This window comes from Pleurodeles waltl, chromosome 3_1 (assembly GCF_031143425.1).
Source record: "Pleurodeles waltl isolate 20211129_DDA chromosome 3_1, aPleWal1.hap1.20221129, whole genome shotgun sequence".
NCBI lineage: Eukaryota > Metazoa > Chordata > Amphibia > Caudata > Salamandridae > Pleurodeles > Pleurodeles waltl.
The window spans coordinates 1,031,496,186-1,031,519,767 of NC_090440.1; the positions used below are offsets into that span (position 1 = coordinate 1,031,496,186).

Here is a 23,582-nt window from a genome sequence, read left to right on the forward strand (position 1 = left end):
GTTTGGGGTGGTTCCCTTCAGTATAAACTGTGCTTGCTGTTTTCTCAGCAAATTGGAAAATGCCGTTGAGAGTGGAAGGCAGCATGTCAAGTTCCTTGCCCTGAGTTGCAGTCTCAGGGCAACATTGGGCGTGGCGGACACTGGGAGGTCAAATTTACACTTCTATCTCCAGGCCTAGAACATTTGGGGAAAGTTCAAGAGGCTTATTTTCGATTCTAACTGGAGACCTAGAATATTTGGAGAAAGTATAAAACTCACAAGGGTTTAAAATTATAGTAATGCACTGACCCGAGTGCCAAAAACCTGAGGGCACCACTCAAGGCACTGAACTAGGAATATGTGTTCAGGCTCCTTGCGAGACTTCCACAATGCATTTGATTATGTATGAGGACTCCGATCAGGTGTGCATCTTTGTGCACTTGTGCAGCTTCAGAGGAGAGGTCTAACCCAAAACTCTCCGATTGTTTGCTTTTCTCCGTTGCCTTTGGTAGGGGACCCTATGGGACCCTCAAGCGCTCCAGGTTTGTCAAGGAGTAGGGTGACCAGCATTCTGAAGCCAAAAACCGGGACATTTAGCAAAAATAGAAGAAGGACTACAATTTTACTTCCACTGAGCGCGCAGAATGACAGCGCTCATCAGCGTAGAATTACAGCAGAGCCACTAAGGACATAAGTAAAATGCAATTTTTTAAGTCAGTATTTTGCCTGTTAATTAATTTGCTTTCTTATAACAGTTGCTACTTCTCCCCACTTCGGAAAACATAAAAGGGCACTTCTCATCTTTTTCAGTCGACCCTCTCTAAAAACCGGGACAAGAGCTAAGTTTCCCAGAATCTGCTGGGACAGCTGGTGAAAAACGGTGGTTATCCCGGCAAATCCGGGACTCCTGGTCACCCTATTAAGAAGGGGTCTTGGTGTTTAGCCTGTACTAGGCGATCCAGGGTCTGCTTTTGGTAGGTTACCAGGCTGCCAACCCTGCGGATTGGACAGTTCGTAACTGCAGTTTACAGGCTGGGATCTCAGTGAATGTGTGGGATCATGGCATGGATTATATTTTGTCTTTGAACACTTCCGTTTACTGAACAGCAGGGTACTTTTTCAGCCATTTGTAACAGTCTGGCACCCTGTTGTTACTGTATGGTAGATGCCAGGAGTGGCCTTATTTTAGAATAGACCTTGGAATAGACCTAAGAATAAAGTATTGAACCATACTTGCATCCTTCCCAAGGTCTGACTTTGGAAACAAGCACAAAGCATAGAGAGACATTTGACTGGTCTACATTCTGGGCTTGTTTAGGGAGATGTGCTGTCCTGGTGCACGTTTTGTAATTGACCACGTGCTGGGGCAACCAAAGATTCCATCATGTGTAAGGAACCAACCAACACAAATGAGGGACCTACCTGGCCTGCATATACAGGATCTCCTCCAGTATGGTTTTTGACATTTCAGAAGGGTCTACACAGTCTCCATTGTAATACCAGTCGGATGTGGGTATGCCATAGTGGCGCAATTTGGGAATTGTTTACATTATTGTGCCCCAAGTACAATATGAAAAAAGGGCAATTGAGTGCGGGATCTGCCTCTGGACTAAGGCTTGAATCCCAGTGTTGCAAGCCAAATGATTTTGACCATGTAAGTAGATTTTCCTTAATCCTCTGGCCTGTGATGATAGCCTTTGGGCCTGCATAGCTGTGAAAATAGAGGTCTGACTTTCCCATCCATGGGCTAAATCACGGGGGCAGCTTCAGACCTCCAATACTCTAGCAGGGTCATTTATGTTGGCCCCCACACTCTGCCTTGGTTCTGAGAAATCAAAGAAAACACTGGTGTAGAGTTATACATATTTATTTATTATAAATAAATGGACATAGAGTGTAAACAAGAATTAGAATTGTCATGATAATAGTTAGCACACTGGCTTAGGTAAATATTAGGAAACTAAATCTATATATATCAATAAGATTATATAAGAGAGCTAACAGAATCCTACATTGTATTCTCTGCCACTTCACAAAGAGGTGCTCAGATCCCTGCATACTTTGTATATAGCTTGTCAGGAAACAGCACAGCCTCTTTTTTGTCCGTCATCCAAGTCCATGGCCATGTCACTTGTATCTTAGAAAGACTTCTTGCATAGAATAGCCCTCTTTACCTTACAGCTAAAGCATGTGCTTCAGTAGTCATTCACTGAATAAAAATGGATGAACCCAAACTGCGCATTGGAATGTAGATTGAGTAATATATACAAGTGAGACAGTGACAACATAGCAGGTGATGTGCATTTGTTGTAGGTCACAATGCTGGTCATTACATATTGTTGCTTAATAAAACTCATTAGTAGTAAATCACACACACATATATATATCATCTATGCAGTCATAAAAACGTAACAAACCATCAAGAAATTCATAACATGAAGAACAATGAAACCACACGTCATGTTACCCTAAACCGTGACAAGGGCCTATGATAATATCCGCTGTACCAAGCATTTTGTACATTTTTTAAAGATATATCTTTATTGGGTTCTTTATCATATTCAACAGTGACTCACAACAACTTGCAACACATTGATTTCACATTTTGCTAGAGAAAAAAAGCATCTGAACAGATATGCATTTGGGAATTGGGTGCGTATTAATGGTATGGCTGCTGTCGAGAGCAGTGGGTCGGGATGCTAAATGCGAGGGGTCTGTGGGGGAAAACGCCATTGTATTGTAAGTGGAGAGGAATAAAGTAGTCGTGAGGAGGGGTGGTGGGTGGGTTCGTTTCTATGACCAGGCTCGTAGGTGTGGGTGCGCGAGGAAAGCAGAGTGACGGTGGGTTTGTCATTGCAATGGGGACGTATAAAGTGGGAGAGGGGCCTGGTGTTTGTGTGTGCCATTATAAACAGCGCTGTGCGGGGTGAGATTTACCGCATGTGTGGAAGCAGAGCCCGAGAGATCATGGTGGAAGGTCATTGTTTCCTGCCTCCTGCAGAAAGTGTGCAAGAAGTGCGGCCCACTGAGGAGATATGGGTTGTTTGCGAAGTCGACAAACCTCCTCGTAGTGAAGTGCGTCTTCCTCTACTGTGCCCCATTTGCGTATTGTCCCCTTCCATGCACCTAATGGAGGGGCTGGGGGAGAGCGCCAGTGCAGTGTAAGTGTATGTTTGGTTAAGGGTAGCGCAAGGTCTGCAAAGCGGGCTCAAACTTTCAGGTTTTTCTTGCATTTGTAAATCTGTATGGAGCATGCTGCCCACGTATGTATGTCTGGTAGCTCTGTGACAGTGTGCAGTATGGTGTGTATGGAGCACCAGTTTTCCTGGATAGCTGGACAGGACCACAGCATATTTCTGAGGTCCACGTCTGGAAAGTGGCAGTGTGGGCAAAAAATTGCTTCTGGGGGAAGTGGTGGTGAACTTTCACCGGGGTCAGAGTAGGATAAAGAACTGTATATTTTTAAAGCCTGAGTTGCGGGAGACCCTTTTTTGAAACTCCAGAGCCCGTTCTCATTCTTTAGAGTGTAGCACCCTCCTGAAGTCATCTTCCCACTTTTGACGTAGTGTAGTGAGGGTGGCAGCTGTCTGCCCTCATATTGCTTTGTAGAGCCAAGTAATCAAGTGTCGACCAGTGTCCATCATGAGAAGGGTCTGGAGCACCGATGCACTGCAGGTTCCTCCCCCGAAAAGGTCCCAAAGGGTGTGGCATGTGTGGCTGAGTTGTTAGTGTAATATGAACTGCCCAGGAGAAAGGTTGTTCTCCTCGGCTAGCTGGTCATATTGGAAAAAGTGACCCTCAGCAAAGAGGTCACCTGTCGTAAGTACCGAGAGCTCTGTCCAAACCCTCTATTCTCCTGGGGGGTAGTAACCTGAGTTGTGAGGTAGGCCTATGAGTGGCAGGTTGGGGGCATATGTGGGTTTGTGCGAGATATTCAATGTATTCTAGCCGTGCAAGCCTTTGCTACCTTAATCTGGATAGGCCAGGGGGCTGTGTGCTGTGCTTATGGAAGAAGGAAGCATCGGATCATGGAGATTGGTAGAGGTCCAGTATCAGTACTTGCTTCGTGCAAGAAACAACCTGCTGTCCATTGGGATTCCCACTGCAATTGGGGTGAGGAAGTACGCCTCAAAGTTCGGGGTACCTAGGCCTCTCAGGGATGGAGGCAGTTGGGGCTTAGCCAGGACAATGTGTCTGCACCCAAAGCCCCATATGCATAGTAGAGAGTCCAGTCTTTGAAAAAGGAGCAGGGTGGTATAATTGGAAGATCTGTGAAGTAATATAGTAGGCGGGGTAGGATGATAATTTTAGCTAAGGTAATTTTACCTAAAGGGGCCAAGGGGAGCAATAGCCAAAACTATACCTCGGTACGGATTCGAGAGAGGGCCTTACGGAGGTTTCCCTCATATAGGATCTGCTGGCTGTGGTATAAATGAACTCCTAAATAGTGGATTGCTTGTGCTTGCCAATTGAGAGGGGTGTCTCTGAGGTAAATAATACGTGGTGTTTGATGGGAGCATAATGGGTACACTGCTGGTTTCATCAGTTAACGTAAGGGCCAGCTCCTAGTGAATGTTACACCAAGACATTGTGGAGCGGTATATGATTGGCCATTATGTCTTGATCGTTCGCATAGAGGGAGACTGCATGCGTTTGACAGGTGAGTGGAATGCCCCATTCCCAACCCTCCTCGTGGAGCCGCATGGCCACTGCTTCCATGGCAAGCGAAAATAGTAAAAAGGACAATGGGCATCCCTGCCTTGTGCCCCAGTTGACAGGGAAGGGGGCCAAAACAAGGCGTCCCAGGCGATTTTTGGGAGGTTGGCTTGGAGCAAAGTAATTTGGTGTAGGTCGTTAGCCTGGATTGGACCCTCATGTGGGCAAGTACAGCGAAGAGGTAGTGCCAGGACAGGGTGTCATTTGCCTTTTCCAAATCAAGGACAAGACTATCTGACAGGGGAAAACGCCCCTGTACCTGATCCTGGACATGAAAGAGATGTCAGATATTCTACGAGGTGTTGCGTCTGGGGACAAATCCATTTTGGTCTTTGCGCACCAGCTCTAAGAGGATCTGAGCATACCAATCTGCTAGGATTGCACCTAGAATTTTATAATCGGCTCCGAGGATGGCAGTGGGTCTGTAGGAGGCTAGAAGGGAGGGGTTTCTATCTGGTTTAGTAAGGGAATTCATGAGGGAGTGATGGAGCTCACTGCCGTGTAAGGCAGCATTATACATTTCCTTCAGGCATGGAGTCAAGAGTGGGGCAAAGGTGGCATAGTATTCCAAGGGCAGCCTGTGCAGTCTTGTGTCTTGTTGCGGGCCAGGTCCCAAATTGCCTGTTTCACATCTATAGGGGTGATTTCAGCTTCCAGAGATTGCATGGTGGAGGTTGGAATTTGCGGGAGATGTATTCCCACCAGGAAAGCTGTGACAACGTCAGATGTCGCGTAGGAGGTTGCTCTATAGATGGATGAGTATTAGTCATAGAAGGGTTGCAAGATGTTAGGTTGTATGCGGACTGTTACACCTGCCAGATTGACCAATTCAGTAATGGATCGGGTTTCAGAGTCTCGCTGGCATAGCCAGGCCAGAAGCCTACCAGATTTATCTTCCTCGTGATGAACCCTTGCCATGTGTTGGCTGTGAAATTATACTCCCGCAGATCTTCTAAAAGGGTCATGTATGCGGTTCTTTTGTCTGCTAGGCGCAGGGGCAGTGTGGAGTCGATGTCTGCTGCTGTAGCCAGCTCCGCCAAGGTGCAATCAGTCAAGGCTATGTCCGTCTCAAGGGTTCTGTGGACTCCAGAGATTTGCAGGTCCCACGTGTCACCACTTCAAAGGCGTCCAAGTCAAGTGTCCGGGAGGAGGCGGTGTTGTGATTGATGGAGAAATACTGTTGGATCTGTTCCTCTTTCTCCTCCCAGAACACGGGATCTTCCAAACAATTGCACGCAAGTTTCCATGTGGAGGTGGGGGCGGGAGGGGGGAGGGATCCACCTGAGTTCCATGATGTGTGTTCTTAGTAGTCCGTGTGCTGAAGTAATGGTATGAGCGAACTAGAGCAGTGGAATCGATTGAGCTGCACTCACAGGTTATGTGGAATGGAGTGAAAGGAATAGAGCCTGGTTTCCAGATGTTGAGATTGTGAGTGACCACTGTGAGTGACCAATGGAGCAACCAGCTTTGAAAGTGATCCACTTGGGCATATAGAGGGGAGTGGGGAGTGAGGGGTTAGATCTGTCTAGTGTCGGATCTAGTGCACAGTTATAGTCTCTATAGTCTATAGTGCTGGAAGTGTAGTAGTTTCTTAAGGTTATGGCGGGGCAAAGCCCGTCAATGGGCATCGGGCTGTGACAAGGTGTGCTCTTTCACGGGAATAAAAGGAGATGAAATCTGATGCCGGGGTGAAGGTTCTGAACCAGGCCTTTAGAATGGTGAGTGGGTTCTCACACTCTATTCCTTCTGAAAGCCCCAAGACACGGATGTAGCTCGTATGGGAGTGCCCCTCCAAGTCCTCCGTGACTCGCTGCTGATTGTCTTTTGTGAGAGGTTGTATGGCGGGCTTACGGTGGTCGTCCCGCAGAAAACCAATGTCTGCAGCTAAGGAGTCGAGCCTTGCCTCCATGGAGGCCCGATATTGTTCTATAGCTGCCAGCATCTTGTCTAGTTTATCTGCCTTTGAGAGGTTAAGTGTGTCCTCCAGTCGCTGGGTGTCCAAATGATGCACTTCCCCACTATGAAATGTAATGCGAGTTCATCTGCTGTTGGCTCCTCCATAGTTACAGTTGGCTGAGGCATTTTGGCCTTTCTAGCTTTACAGGCCTCATCAGGACTGGCGGTTGACAAGTGACCAATTACTGCAAAATCAAGAAATGCTGCATGAAACAGTGATCACCATTCTCGCTGCCTTTCCTGCTCATTAATAGGCAAAAACGTGAATAGCCCAAGCCATTACTCTCCTAAAAGTAGCCTGTGCCGCCTTTATGCTCTTAGGTTGCACTTTCCACAGTGCTAATGGAAAAACCATGAAGCTGTGTTACCGCATTCCACCTTACTGTGCTGTCAGTGTACACCGGTGTGCACCTGGTCTGTGAACACTGCTCCACGCAAGGATGTACCATCCATGTAGTTCATATAGTGGACATGAAATTTTGACAGATTTATATTAAAACCATGATATTGTGACACCCAATCATGTAGAGTTATACTTTCACTTAAATGAGTATTCGATTCTCTTTGAGTCTCAATGCCTCACACTTTCAGTGGAGGATGTTTACTCCACCATCCTGCCGGGAAAGAACTAAACGCAATAAGGTGGGTCGCCAAAGGTTATACCGGAAAATCTGCCTTTAAGGAACCAGTGAACAGGTGTTGGGATCAGTGCACCGCTCCATACCATGCACTGGTTGGAGAGTCTATCCAGTACTATCAGTAGGCTCATTCGACTAGATCCAAAGCAACTTCTGCAAAGCTGCCACTTGCATTTCTGTGCATATCTCCCTGGAGATACTTTGTGGTTTCTGCCTGTTGAATCAAAAAGACTGGTATCCGTGGCAAGAATTGCTGCATACCCAAAATAGTTAGGGTGTGTGTTGAAACTATAATCTGTGATATGTGTATAATGGTGCTGCTGTGATGACAGACGGACCCCAAGCTACCTAGGGCTGTCATACAGACTAGCGACTAAGGAAGCTTCTGCCCGCATAAATGAGCAAACTATGGCAATGGAGCATACAGAACGATAGTACTGCAATAAATGTCAGTGGACAAACGTAGTTGGGCTAATGGCAACTATATTTTGGTGAACAGAGAAACCAAAAAAAGAGTAAGTTGTCCCTACACATGTACAGTGCTTAACTTGTGTTGTTTCTGATGCGGAGCACCGGCAGTTATTTTTGAGGGCCGGCACTTATTTTTCTGCATCAAGGATTTACTGCGAGCAAAAGACATATGGGAAAGACAAGGAAGAGAAAAACGAAAAAGCGTCACAATGGGACAAAGCAGAAAGCTGCAGGAGTGAGGTGAAGGGGCAGGGAGTGGTTGTAAATGGTTTGAAGAGGCCCGGGATGACTTCAGGATTACGCTGCCTCACTATTCCGTGTTCGCACACTTAATTGCATCACCCGCGTGTTCAAGAGGAGGGCTTTGGGCACCGGCACCGGTGTTTATCTGCAAATTAAGCACTGCACATGTATCATCCTATTGGACCTTTTTCAAGGCCTACTCGAACAAGTCTGTAGCACAGCTATAGTTTTCATGAATATAGTTGTGTCCACAAGTACAACGCCTTGGAAAAAATTAGTGTATTCTGTCAGAGAAATGGTCCTCATTATTAAAGTAAAAACTGATGTGGCAAAGAAGCTCGAATCCTGCTTGTGCGTAAGTGAAGAAGTTCATTGTTCCATGTTGTTTGGGCCAATGCAATATACTAGAAAACGCAACCAAAGTGGCCGTGTCTGCTGCTTCAAGGCTTATAGTGAGTGCCTGGAGGATAAAGGGCTATGACAGCCCATATCATCTGGGTGTACGCGATGCGGCTCTTCTCGTTTGTGGTTCTGCCTGTTGGCAAGTCTAGCACAATAATTGTATAACTCTGGAACGTATATTTGGGGACGTGATGGAGGTGTCTTCTACACATCTGAGATATTTGGAGTTCCTTTCAATGTTTAAGTGAAGAGAAGTACATAGGCCCAGATTTATACTTTTTTAGCACTGCATTTGCATCATTTTTTGACGCAAAAGTGGTGCAAACTTACACAACACAATTATATTTTGTAAGTTTGCGCCGATTTTGCGTCAAAACATTAAGCAAATACAGCGCAAAGAAAGTATAAATATGGACCATAGTTTTACTAATCTGCATAGAATCACACATAGGCACTGGAAGTAGTGGTGCTGGGAGTGCTACACCACCCCCAAAGTAAGCATACCAAAGTTCAGAAGATGATTGAGCAATAAAGATGCATTTTTACCTTGTCTCATTTCCTCTGCATTCAAAGACATAGGTCGAATGTCAGGTTATGTCTGACATATCGCGCCTTATTCTTTTAAAATGGAAATTGGCATTTACTTTTCTTCCTCTAACTGCACACTGAGAGGCTTTTGTGAATGGAACTATGTGAAAACCTTGTTGGGGCGCATGGAGTGTAATTTTTTAACACATAATAACCTTTAAATATCGTTAATGGAACTGTACAAATATTTTTAAAATAGCTGTTAGGAAAGCACAAATGGAAAATCATTTTTGTAATTCTGAAGTGTGATGGAAACGAAGGTTTTAATAGGATCAAAACAAATCAAGACACTTTACTTGTTAATGTGTAAATGATAAATATTCACTGAAAGCCAATTTCTAGGCGTTATCTGTAGTGCATTATATTCTGCATGACTACAAATGTAGTGGTCATTTCAATAGAAAATGTGCTGTCTGTAAATGACAGTGCGGTACTATGCTTTAGTAATATATTTGGACAGCCTTCCAAAATGAACCACAAGCTAAACACCACACCCTTACCACTCTCCTGCTGAACTGATGTGCTTAGTTTGCTACACTTGTTCTTTGTGTAACACTATGATTTTTCACAATCCCTATTACTTCAGTGATGTAATATTGATAGCAGCACCCCCACTCTGGAATTTGTTCCGGCACCACTGGAATCACACCATGTAATGTGAGGTATATTAATGCTTTTGAAAAGAAAGGAGAGGGTCTCTACAGAACCAGAAATATTGTGCACCTTTCAGAAATGTTTCACTTTTATGGATGTAAAATGTATTCAATACTTCAGTCAGTTGGGCAGTGAAAATGGATTACTGGTAATCCCTAGGTTGTTGGTTCTGTGTAGTACATGTTTCTAACAAAACGTAGGGGGCTTCGTGAGTATGGCCCTCATTCCAACCCTGGCGGTCTATGACCGCCAGGGTGGAGGGCAACGGAAGCACCGCCAACAGGTTGGCGGTGCTTCCAGGGCCATTCTGACCGCGGCGGTAAAGCCGCGGTCAGAAAAGGGGAACCGGCGGTTTCCCGCCGGTTTTCCCCTGGCCCAGGGAATCCCAGCGCCGCCATGGGGATTCCGACCCCCTTCCCGCCAGCCTGTTTCTGGCGGTTTACACCGCCAGAACCAGGATGGCGGGAACGGGTGTCGTGGGGCCCCTGGGGGCCCCTGCACTGCCCATGCCACTGGCATGGGCAGTGCAGGGGCCCCCTAACAGGGCCCCATTAAGATTTTCACTGTCTGCTTTGCAGACAGTGAAAATCGCGACGGGTGCTACTGCACCCGTCGCACCCCTGCAACTCCGCCGGCTCCGTTCGGAGCCGGCTTCATTGTTGCAGGGTCTTTCCCGCTGGGCCGGCGGGCGCCCTTTTGGCGGTCGCCCGCCGGCCCAGTGGGAAAGTCGAAATGACCCCCGCTGTCTTTTGACCGCGGTGCGGTCTTTCGACGGGGTTACTTTGGCGGGTATGTGTTTTTAAACCTCATTTTAATGGCATGAAATCATATAGTATACATGCACGGTAGTATATTTATATGTATGGTATACATTTCCAATCGATCCACACACATATACATTACGGAGTTCAGGTTCTTGTAACTATACAAACACTTGGGAAACAAAACATCCATACGCTCAGGTTCTTACTAGTCCATCTGTTTCAAAGGTTGCGTTGGCGGGAGTGTGATGGTATTTATGATTAACTGACCAGTTAGAGTAGCAGGTGCCTAAGGGAGCCCCAGCCCATGAATTTCTCTTCTGGCTGGGGTGGGGGGCTTCTCCCATAACATCCTGGACATTTCCTGTGGGCTCAGTGGAAGACTCACTTTGAGCCCTGGAAAGATTAGAATACTCTATAAAGCTGTGGGTGACTTCCCTCCACATATCGGAAAGAGGCCTTCTGTGTGACCTATTGCCTCTTCCCTTAAAAGTGCCTCTTCCGCTCTAGCCCAGAATTCCACCACTGTTTTCCATCCAGTACAGTGGTTCCTAACCTGTGGTCTGGGGACCCCTGGAGGTCCACAAAGCCTCCTCAGGATTAGAAAATGTAATAAGTTTAGCAGTTTAGGTCCACAGATTTCAGTAATGACTCAGTGGCGGGGGGGTCCCTGGATTTCAATAATGTTTCAGTGGGGATCCCCGGGTTGCAGTATTGATAACACGGGGGTCCACAGAAGTCAAAAGGTTGGGAACCACTGCATATTTAGGACCCAAATTCGTCTTCCAGGTCCTAGCTATCTGCTCCCTGGCCAGAGCAAGGGCCAGGTCTATCAGTTTATCCCCACTCGTTTCAGTGTTGGACAGTTAAAACCCGCTAACAAACAGATCTCAGGTGACACCTCAATTTCACTCTTGAATGGTCTCACCTAAATGTCTAATAATATGTGTCCAGCAGCCCTGTATCTCTAGGCAATTCCATACCATATGGAAACAGTACCCTAGTTGCAATAAATATCTAGGATACAGTCTTGGGTCACCACCAAAGATGCCCCATATTTTCTTAGGGGAGATGTACGTTTAGTGTAGAAAATTAAACTGCGCGAACTTCAGTCTCACGTTCCAGGACACCTATTGTGTGTGACTCAGTATCTGGCCCTTTGCTTATTCCTCATTTCATGTCCTGATCTGCTTCCCTGACCTTCAGTAGATCCATCCCTACCATTCTATTACGTGCCCCGTAAAACAATTTTATAAAGTGTCTGCTGCTCCCTAAAGTCATGAGCTGGAGCAAAACAGCATGCTGTGTGGGCTGTTTTGTTCCAGAAACCCATAAGTGTGCAAATGTATGGATTAGGGCCCCATAGGTCAAACATTGCACTGGAGCCGATTATCATCTACAACCAACTGACCCAGGGGCATAGCATTGCCAATAACAGTCTCCCATTGCAGTTTGTATGGCAGTCTCGGTCCATGCTGGTAACTGACGAGCTTTAAAAAATGTCGGGCATATTTATACTCCGTTTGCGCCGAATTAGCGTCGTTTTTTTCGACGCAAATTCGGCGCAAAACTAACGCCATATTTATACTTTGGCTTTAGACGCGTCTAGCGCCAAAGTATGAGGAATGAGCGTCATTTTTTTGCGTGAACGCCTTCCTTGCGTTAATGAGATGCAAGGAAGAGTTCCCGTCTAAAAAAATGACTGCGACGCAAATGCGTCGTATTTATACTCCCGGGCAAAAATCACGCCCGGGAGTAGGTGGGGCAAAAAACCCCGCATTTGCGCCTCTTTTTAACGCCTGGGTCAGGGCAGGCGTTAAGGGACCTGTGGGCTCAAAATGAGCCCACAGCTGCCCTCCCATGCCCCCAGGGACCCCCCCTGCCTCCCTTGCCCACCCCAGGAGGACACCCAAGGATGGAGGGACCCATCCCAGGGACATTCAGGTAAGTTCAGGTAAGTATAATTTTTTTTTTTTAATATTTTTTTTGGGCATAGGGGGGCCTGATTTGTGCCCCCCTACATGCCACAATGCCCAATGACCATGCCCAGGGGACATAAGTCCCCTGGGCATGGCCATTGGGCAAGGGGGCATGACTCCTGTCTTTACTAAGACAGGAGTTATGTAAATGGCGTCTGGGCGTCGTTAAAAATGGCGCAAATCGGGTGGAGGCGATTTTTTTGCCTCAACCTGACTTGCCCCATTTTATGACGCCCTAACGCCATTTTTCCCAATGCCGGCGCTGCCTGGTGTACGTGGTTTTTTTCCACGCACACCAGGCAGCGCCGGTCTGCTAGCGCCGGCTAACGCCATTCAATAAATACGGCGCCCGCATGGCGCTTCAGAATGGCGTTAGCCGGCGCTAAACTTTTTGACGCTAAACTGCGTTAGCGCAGTTTAGCGTCAAAAAGTATAAATACGGGCCGAAGAATTGATCCCTCCCCTCCCCCCATGGCAATCCGGTCGGTGGTAAAGCAGGGGAGTACAGGTGGCAGCCCACTGTCATTTTAACACACTTTCTCCAACATGTCAAGGCTTTCGATAATAAAATAGGTAATTTAGGGGACTAGTCGGTCTTTCTAACAAGAGTGCTATAAGAGCACCTTTGTTGGGCTCCCCTCCAATAATGGCAGATTTCCTCAACACTCTCCCCATCAGAGCAACGTGCTATTCGTTGTGAGCATCGTGAGTATGTCGAGGAAGGTGATAACATTGCAAGCAGGCATTTCCCCTCCCAAACGGAACATGGTTTATTCCAAATTATGCCTAAGAGGGAATCGTACATAGACTAGTGGACCCTTGCAGAGTTCAAACTTTTGCTTAACTTTGACATATTGTCAATAATGGGACATTTGCTCTCTCACTCAAATACTGATATATTTAATGAAAAAAAATCTTGTTTACTACTTAAGCGGTATAAGAATTCACTCTTAACGAAGCCCTCAAAAAGAGACTTTAAAGATATCCGCACAGGTTTATATGCATTATGAGTTTAGGTCTATGTACATTATAGGTTTCTTTTTAAGACATTCATTACGAGTGCCCTCTTAGTACCATTTTAGGCGGAAGCCTGAGTTTCCGCTAAAACGGTACCTGCTTTAACACTCCATTCATCGTTTTCAGGGGGACACAACCTACAGAGAATTTTGTCCCCAGACATTAACCTTAAGTTACAGGTTCAATAGGCGCGCTACCGTTGCTTTCTGTGTGTATTTGCCCATTTCAAACGGGGCCTCTATGGTTCTAGGCCACAATCCCCCAGTAGTACCGCCACCCGGTATTACTGAAGCCCCGGCGTTGTTAATATCAGGGGCTGGACTCCTGCATTGTATTTTTGAGGGACCCCAGCCACTCGTGCTGATGGCCCAAGTAACACAGCTTCAGTGCGCAGCTTCAGTGAATCAGATTTAATTCTATATCCGCCATTTTCCCGAGACCAGAGCCTGTACGCACACTGCGGAGCTTGCATCAAAAAGCCGCTCCTTTTCTTGGCTGGGCGCGTGTGCATTCTGTGGTCAAAAAAGCATTCTTTCTTCCAGATGTATGCAAACCGGTTCCACGTGCTTCCCTCGCAAGTAATGGTTTGGTATTTTTATTTCAGCTGTTCCCAAAAATGTCAAAATCTGGCAGATCGCTTTTTTTTAATGGAAATATATGTGTGTATGGTAAAATGTAATAACGACAGTTATACATTACCACCTGGATATTTTGTGAATTTTCATAGTTTTTGTTTTTTAGAGTGAATCGCAAATGAGTTTAAATCATCTTCATCTTCTTTGGGAAAAAGGACCATTGTTTTATTGTTTTTTTTTTATGTTATCATATAGACAGGGCCACAGACTCTTACTGACTTTTGAAGACCATTATAGGAAAAAGGGTAAAATACATCTATACGTGCTGGGGTATGTACAGGACGAAAACCGAGTTTGGAGCAACGCAGCGTGGGATGTAATAATATTTAATATAACTTTTTTTGCCGCTTCTAAGCACTCTCAATAACGAGTACTTTCCTATTGAAAGTTACTCAAACATGTCTCCACAATGGACACATGGGGTACATGGCCTCGGTGGCATTTGGATTCTGGACCAGCAGATCGCACCAGATAGTGTTGACTCAATAAACCGGCTTGAATGTTATGATGAGAGGGGGCATTTGAAATGCAATTCAGATTATGTACATACATCAAGCTGAGTTTGCTTTACACGTTTTTCAATTACATAGCAAATATTAAGTTGGTTTAAACACAAGCAGATTTATTTACATTTCTTTAGGCGGTGCTTAATTTTTAAAATAGTAAAAATTACGGTTATTTCGCCAGTACGCTTACACTACTGTTATCTCCTTTTTATCCGTAATATATTTATTTCCGCTTCGAAGCACAGTGCACGCAAGAATGAGTGAAAAAGGGGGTGGAGTCATGTGACTAAATGTGTAGTTTACAACCTATAAACACCCAGCTTCAGTACTTTTGTGACTTTTAACGATCACCTAATCTCCTTGTGCCTTAAATCAGTGGTTAATTTGAGTTGGTGGTTGCCGATCGGGCACACCAGGACTCATTTTTGGGGACAGGTAAAAGAGTGAAAACCCCCATACGGAAGGAAAAGACGGAAAAAACGTAACAAAGGGAGAAAGCAGGAACCTGCTAGCGTGAGATGAAGGGGCAGGGTCAGGGAGTGTCTGGCAGTGGATTAAGAGGCCTGAGGCGGATTCAAGACTATGCGTTAGGGCGGTGACCTTTTAATAGCGCTGGCCACGAGGCTCTGGGAGCTTTTGGGCACCGGCACTCATTACAGTCATTAAACACCTTACAACTTTCAACCTTCTTTTTCACTGAGGAAATGGAGTATTGTGCTCCTTCAGAAGCTCACTGATTGTTGTCTAATTCTTGAAAAATCTATAGTTGCACACTGTACTAAAATGCACCTCTATAAAACAACCCAGCTAAAGCCAGGTGAAAACTGCTTCCACCCTGGACATGTTTAGCCCATTTCAGTGCCGGAGTTCTATCTTTTAAAAATATTAGTGATACCAAGGCCCATAGGTATACTTTTTTTGCGCCGCATTTGCGTCATTTCTTTTGACGCAAAAGCAGCACAATCCTACCCAATATAATTGTGTTTTCTAAGTTTTCCCTGCTTTTGCGTCAAAAAATGAAGCAAATGCGGCGCAAAAAAGTATAACTATGAGCCCCAGTCTCTGGTGCACGTGTGGAGCATTTCAAGGAGGTCCAATGACAGGACTCTTTGTTTACTCTCCTCGCTTGCTGAAAGTACAGCAAGCCTCATAAACACTTTTGCAACCTGTTCCATGGCTAGATTTGGAATGGAAAATCATTCTCACCTGGAGAATTCTGGTGTATTTTTATTCCATTCCTCTGAGTTCCATTGAAGGTGTAATGTCCTTGTGCTTCCTGCCTGGCACGTGCAGAGTTTCTGATTCGCAATAATACACTTGCTCTACACTTCTACACTTCCAGGCCTTGGGTGGGAAACCTTGGGAGCGTTGCAAGGGAAGAGCAGATGCCGACAGTGAGACCTCCTGCAGAATGTGAAGAGGGCCGCTCAGTCTTCCTTATCTCACAAATATTAACAGGCCCTAGGTTGAAAAAGGTTCCTCCTGATGGGTTGAGCGGCCTATGAATGGTTAGGGAGCTCTCTGCACTAGGGGATGCAGGGGCCTGTATTACGCCCTTGGATGCAGAAGAGGACGGCATCTGGCCCCGACTTTGAACTTTGCCAGACGCCGCAAAGGACAGCAATGGCGCGTATGAATTTCGCCTGCCCAGTGTGTGATACTGATGCCAGAACAAGGATACGTTGAAGCGCCACACTGTCTTCCTACCAATCACTGCAGACCAGGCACGCCTTCACTCAAATCATAGAAATACAGACTCTTCCGGGAGCCAAGAACAGATGTGGGAGCTTCATTGGCTTGAACACTGGTTCTGTATTACCAGTTTGGCTCCATCAGTAGAAGAGGAGTGGCAGTGCTTGCTTCCAGCTTAACAGTTGTGTTCACCCAAGCACGATGCTCTGCCTGCAGCCCTCACCAACCTATCCTGCTGACTGTACATTACCTGTTCGGTATCACTGGTGGAAGGAGGCTTGTTGCATTTGTAAGGGAAATATTTCCAGGCAGATCAATCTTGATTGTTGAGCTGAATTGATCTATGCATCATGCCAGTGGTGGCATACATGGCTGTAGGTTCCTGCAGCACAGAACGTCTTCAAATCACTTACTTGGAACCCACAGAAGGTTCTGCAATGAAGGATTTGATTTTCCTATCAAAATACTTATTCGGTGTAAATGCCCCCAAACAACTTAACTAACAAGTAATAGCTTGCTAATTAGCTCTTTTTCATGGTGGCCCAATAGAGCGACTTGGGACAAACCATTGCATAGTCGGACAAGGTGAGGAGCGGGACATAGACAAGAATGTGACAAACCACAGCACATCTTTCCCTAGGTTGCTTCCCAATTCAAATGAGTGTTTCGGGAGGTGAGTGTCTTTCTGACATGCATGTCGCGTTAAGCATGGCATAATAAGCCTGTTTAGGGCAAATCACTGCTAGGACGCTGCAATATGACCCACATAGTCCTTGCAGTGAGAAGAGAGCAATTCTCCTACAGTAGTCTTTCTTCATTGCCACTGATACTGATCACGTTTCCTAGCCTTGCCCTCCTGTGATAAACTCAAATCCGAGGCACAGAGGATCAGATAAATTCATCCCTTTTCAATTTACCTGTAGCTTTTGAATGAAAGAGGAGCAGGCTACATTGTGCCTGTCTCTGTCAGGTCACAAACCTCTTTGAAAACACAGCAGTAAATCCCTTCTGTGTGGACTCCTCCAAGGCCCCCAGAGCATAAGTGGCAGCCCTTACACTGCGGCCCGATTAGGACGCCGACCCTGCTCTGATTGTACCTCTGCTGATTCCCATGGCACACAGGACGCTAAAGGACCCACTGCGTCCTCCTGTGTCCTGCTGGGCCATCGTGTTGCTCCAGCCACCCTGTCTGCAGATATTTGAGTTTCAGGCCCACCGACTTGGTAATCTAAGGTCTAGGCTGACACATGGGTTTAGTGGGCTTAGTGCTTTCCCTGACATTTAAGACCCTGTGTGTGTGCGTGTGTGAGAGCGAGAAATTGACACTTGCCTGCTCCCATATGGGCTCTACCTGTTCTGCGGATGAGGGCACTTGCATTGCTGCTACTCAAGCTGCACTTGCTCTGCAACCCTGATTGCACCTGTTCTGCGTGTTGTGGAAGAGAAACCTGCTCCATTCCTGCTCATACTATGCCTGTTCAGCATGTTCTAGTGTAGCTTGAGAAAATCCCTTTCTTATGCAATTCTTCAAACCTTTCGATTTGCCAAGGCTTGATTAGAGCTTTTAGTGGTACCAGCGTGAGGAAGGACTGCCTCACTCCTCATTCCAACTGTCTGATGAATATAAATGTGATGTACAATTGTCTTCCATGGTTTAAATTTCTGTCATTCTTTTTCCTAAGGGGTTCCGCGATTGCCAAGATCATTGGTGGTAATGTACGGAAATCCAACAGGTTCAATCCCATCGTCAATTTGTGGGTTTTTGAAGAACTAATAAACGGAAGGAAACTGACTGAGATCATCAACGAAGACCACGAAAATGTCAAGTATCTTCCGGGTCACAAACTGCCTAAAAACGTGGTAAGTCAGACAGAGCTGGCAGTTGATTAATTGTGAAACAAACGAAACAACATTCACGGTGCAATTTTTCCCTTCTAGTGTTCACGTGGTGGCATTTAGCAATTCTTTGTCCTTGGATGCCCTTCAGAGTGGTGAGTAACTACTCGGAGTGAAGTGGAACCTGCAGATAGCTCACTGTGAAAGCCTATGCCGATCATTGACACTGATATATTGTATTGTTTAGTGCATAGAAACCATAACACATTTTATGTACAAATGGCTATGGGCGGCGTCGTCGATGCAAGATTACCTTTTACGAACAGGAAACGTGGGCACGCTGGCAAAAAGGTTGTGTGTTTTCGAGTCAAAGTGCACGACGAACGCCCCGCGAATTAAAATTAGACATTACAAAATCCTTTAAAATGCGAAGCACGGAAATGAGCAAAAAATGCAACACATAACCCGAATAATTGAAATACGGTTATACCAGATAGTAGTTTGTACACAGCTAATCATTGCAAAGTGCTACGTGCAGTTAGTGTGTGCTTACCACTGACGAGTTTTATTTGATGCTTATGTTTTTTAAATAAATGTGCTGTATCATTCTAGAAAAAAGAGGTATCAACCTTTCCATCCATGTATTTTAACAAGCATTGGCAAATGCACATTGTTGGCTTTTGTACAGTCCATGCAATAGACACACAGTTTAACAAAAATAATATTTCTTTATTAGTTTGAAATACAACAACAGTAGCAATATCAAGCAATATATCGGTAGGCTTCATCTGTAATGTTTACAGAGATGCACTTATGTGCTGAGGCATTCGTGAATAACACAAATACTGATAAATGAATGTTCTTCATTGCTATACACAGGACATTGTACTCCCATTTTAGGCGCTGCATACATAAAGAAACTATAGATTCAACAACAGACACACAAAGTTAATGCGCACGTTCACGTATAGCAGACACAAATATGCATGTATGTGACAGAGCACCACACCTACAATCCTGCACAACAACAAACACAGAATAAAAGAATAAACAGAGTTTAGAGCAGTTAAAATGATATTGCATTGTATGTCACCTCTCATGTAGAGAAATCTAGGAAACCCAATAAAGAGTTTCCTCTCAGAGAGTCAAGGGAAGGAATTGAGGATCTCTTCTTCTAAGGATAAGAATGGGCCTGGGCTCCCACCTAAAGAAAGAATAAGGGTCTGGCCGCAACTACTCTAGGAACATGCACCAACATAAATACACACCTTCTAAGTTGACACATTTCTGTTCTTTCTTCATCATGTTAACCAATAGGATTTCAACACGCTTCTGCGAACAGGTTTACTCCACATCTTCTCACCAGAATGCAAACCTCTTTCATACATGAGTCCTTGAATGTTGCGCTCCACCTTACTTGTTTTTCACCACCTCCCGAGAATTATTCTTCCTGTCATCTGCATCTTTTGCGGTGAGAACCCCACTATCAGCTGTGTAATAGTAAACAGGTGTCCTTTTACCAACTCATATGCAGTAGCTTATGAAACAGCAACATCTGCAGCAAAGAGAAAATACATCTTGTACAATAGCTATTCAAAACGAAAACAGGCCTTTCAATATTCATGTATTTTCTATTTAACATGGCAGCATCAGTTATGTTAGGCATATATATTTCATTTCTGTCTTAGTCTTGTAATGTTTAAGTATAATTGCCTACTACAAATTTTTACATTAAGCACATTTCGTTTTAAAACATGGGTTTTGCACATCATTTTATTAAAGCATTGTCATCAATTAAAATTCGCTTTAGCACCATGATGGCTTGGAGTTAGCTGATCATCCTAATTCACACATTGGAACTGAACTCAAAAACACAGTGATCGCTGTCAAACTTGTTTGGCGCACGACCCAGCCCTGTAAAAACAGAAACCCCTCCAATTACATAAACCAACAATCTGCAGGTGACTGACTGCACTCAGGAGCTCCCACAGGGAAAGTGGCCACGGAACTGGCAAACTTTACAAAAAACGTGTAATATATTTGATGTTTTCAGGGCAGCTTGTAACTTTCTCCATTAACTACAGTATTGCTAACAGCTGAAGCCTTTCTTGTGACAACGACCCTTGGTTTAGTTTCATCACCTCTCTTCTTGCTTAAGAGGAAATGTGTTGCTGCACATGATCTTTTGTCTCGGATAATTGCTGAGATTTCATATTTTATCAGTGGGGCAAGAGACTTGAGCAGTTGCTCTGTCTGGTTTCAAAAATAGTTGGACAACAGTTTATTTTCAGAACAGTACATGATTCAGAAAACCATTTTGTTGCCTGACAGATAGTGATGACAGAGAAATGCCCTCACTGCAGATTCATATTGCAAAATATGTTTTTTGCCTCACTGTGATAAAACATTTTAACCCTTTCTTTGTGCGAGGTCCCACCAATTAATATTTTTAGATTTTGGGGGTTATAACAACTTTGGAGGAGGTGTTAATCCGTCCCAAAAGTGACGGTAAAGTGACGGATATACCACCAGCCGTATTACGAGTCCATTATATCCTATGGAACTCGTAATACAGCTGGTGGTTTATCCGTCACTTTACCGTCACTTTTGGGATGGATTAACACCTCCTCCAAAGTTGTAATAACCCCCTTTGTCTTTTCAGAAGCTGAGATTGGGTGAACAGTTGAAAAAATAAAAGATCCCTGCAAGCAAAGCCTGAGGCTTTTAATCCGGTTTCTCCATTTAGTAGCTGTGGGGCCCTTTTATAAGACTGGAAAAGACAACGTCTTGTGCTCAGTACATGGAAAGTGGGCTTTATCAATGCCCCCTTTAAACTGCTGGCTTGCTTGTGTTTGCACCCTACAGTTTTTGCCTTGTGACTGTGTGTGTGCTGTGTCAGACTTCGAGACTAGACAAGCCCCTTCATATTGTAGGTTTCGGAGTGTTGGTGATAGTGTGGGGGGGGGCGGCTACGGCTGCATCTGCCCCTCTTTCTCACCCCTCCATGGATATCCCCCTCCCTCCTGCCCGCCCTCCCCCACCCCCATGGCCTGTTTCAACTCGTATCCATCGCCGCTTCTCCCCACTTTGTCCCAGTGGGATACACAACAGAATATCTCACATTGTAAAAGGCTGCAGTTTTTTGTTTGTTGACTTGCTGTTTCTTTTAGTGTAAGAGTTCTAGATATAATTTCCATTTTTTTACTGTATTGTTCAGGTTGTGCTATTGAAGGATGCACTTGGCACATAGTCGCCCTGCGTGGCTCTATGATGCCCAGGCTATCCTCAAGTGTCTTAATTTTGAACCAAATGCTAACAAAAACATGTTTAAATAATATATTTCAGCCAGTGGCAGTCACTCCTGGATAATGCATTTTTTGGGTTGCAACACTGTTTGACCAATCTCAATGAAATTTTTCCAGAAAATTGCTCATTTTTGCCTAGTTTGTGCGTGGAAAGTTTCGCGGTGATCCGTCAAGCGCAGGCAAAAAAAAAAGGGAGACCCAAAACGTGAAATCCCCAGGCATCCTCCTTAGAGTTTTTTAAGAAGTGCCACCGCAAAAAACGACTTATCGAAACTACACAAAATTTGTCAGGAAGCTAGATCTTGGTCCTTTTGTGCTTTTTGTGATTTGGTATAAATCCATTCAGTAGCTTTTGAAAAATTAAGATGAAAAAATAATTGTATATCTTGACGGTTGGCGTTTGAGCAACTTTTGTGAGAGTCCCTTTGACCCAATTATCCAGTTTTAAAAAACAGAGCGTTCTGATTGGCCAAGGGATCTTTTTTCACCTTGCTCTGGTTCACTCCCACATGAGTCTGGCTCTCACGATTGGCTGTCAGCATGATAAAATGTTGCTGACAGCCATACAGGACTCTGGGTCTTAGTCCCCTGTCCTGAAGTAAAACAAAATAACACAAGGGGGCAGTATAGGGATACCCTGCCCTCTATATCCCATGTGGGACCCAGAGGGAACCCTCCACCCCTGGGGCCAAAATGCAAAAAAACCCAAGAAACTGGCAACTGGAGCCATATTCTATAGTTATAAGCCCCGTGGAGCCCACCACTGGAGCTGCATTTAATAAGGGGACGGGAGCTTGTGGCCCTCCTCCCAGAGTCATTGTAGGTCCCAGGAAGCCTTCCCTGGGGCTGCATTTCAAAGTGGAGGGGGTGCATGCTGCCTCTCCCCAAGCCGTTGTCAGCACCAGGGAATTCACCCCGGGACAGCATTTTATAAGGGTAGCGGGGCTCGCGGCCTCCCTCCCTGAGCAATTATAAGCCTCTGGGAGCCCACCCCTGGGGCTGGAATGTTCAGAAAAAGTGAAGGGGGCTGTGTGCCCCCCCCCAGCCTTAGAAAGGCCTGGGGGCCTATCCCCCAGGACCACTATCTTGACAAAATGGGAGGGGACCACATGGTCAACCCGTCCCTGAGCCCCCTTGGGCTGTCTCACTTGCTGTGTCCCAGGGAGCCCAGCCCCAGGACCGCACCGGAGCAGGCAGAAAAAACAGCGTTTGCTCCCACCTGTCATGAGCACTTTAAAAACTCCTGCGATTCAGGGGCAAACACAAAGTCTACTCCCAGCAGGTGGGAGCTTTGAAACTTCTCCTGCCAGCTGGGAGCAGACTTTTGATCTGTTTCCATGTCTGCACTGATGCAAGCAGGGAAACAGATTAAGCTATTGCTTCTGCCCGGGGGAAGTAGCATAAATAGCTGCTCCTTGCAGGTGGGACCAATGTGGCTCTTCCTGCGGCCCCAACTAGAGTATTATGGGTGCCCTAGCTGGGCACCAGGGCACCCGACCAATAATAAACATAGGCCCCGGGGGATGGGGTACCCAGGGCCAGAATAGCCTTGGGAGGGGACTTCTCCCCCTATAAAAAGTAGAAGGCCCTGGGGAAAGGGTCCACAGAGCCTAGAGAGGCTCAGGGAGGGGGTCACGTTACCCCCCCTTTAAAATATATATATAGCCTTGGGGGATAGAGTCCCCAGGGCCATAATAAGCTTGGGGAGAGGGTCTGGGCAGCCCATATCCATTTTAATATAAACAGTCTCTGAGGATGGGGTCCCCATTGGGCCCTGGGGGGTGGGCTCCCTAGAGCCGTAATAGCCTCAGGGAGGAGGGGGCTGCGTGGGTCCCCTCCTCTTTGAAATAAAAGAAAAACAGCCCTGGGGATCCGGTTCCCAGGTACTAAAGAGGTTCAGGGAGGGGTTCCACATAGCCCCTACCCTTAAAATACACAGGGCCCTAGAGGATGGGCTCCCCAAGACCTTGTGAGGGTCAGGGAGGGGAGCCACAAGGCCCCAGCCTCTTTTAAAAGAAAAGGCTCTGGGGTTCCGATCTCCTGTGCCTAATAAGGCTCAGGGAGGGAGGTGTCCTGTGTCGCCCCTACCCTTTTTTCTTGTATTTGGCCTCAGATGGGGTCCCCGTGGCCCAAAGCTCACCTTAATGCTGCACACACTAGAGGACGTGTGCAACAGGAGTTCACTGCCTGGTGGGGATTTGGCT

At 45.8% G+C, this 23,582-nt stretch overlaps 1 protein-coding gene across 1 annotated transcript in view; it reads left to right on the forward strand.

The window, feature by feature from the left end:
* Positions 1-23,582, forward strand: part of LOC138284945 (glycerol-3-phosphate dehydrogenase 1-like protein) — a 169,839-nt gene that overhangs the window by 38,545 nt on the left and 107,712 nt on the right. Inside the window, exon 2 of the mRNA XM_069224293.1 lies at positions 17,920-18,097. Coding sequence (XP_069080394.1) covers positions 17,920-18,097 — 178 coding nt within the window. The remainder of the gene's footprint in view (positions 1-17,919; positions 18,098-23,582) is intronic.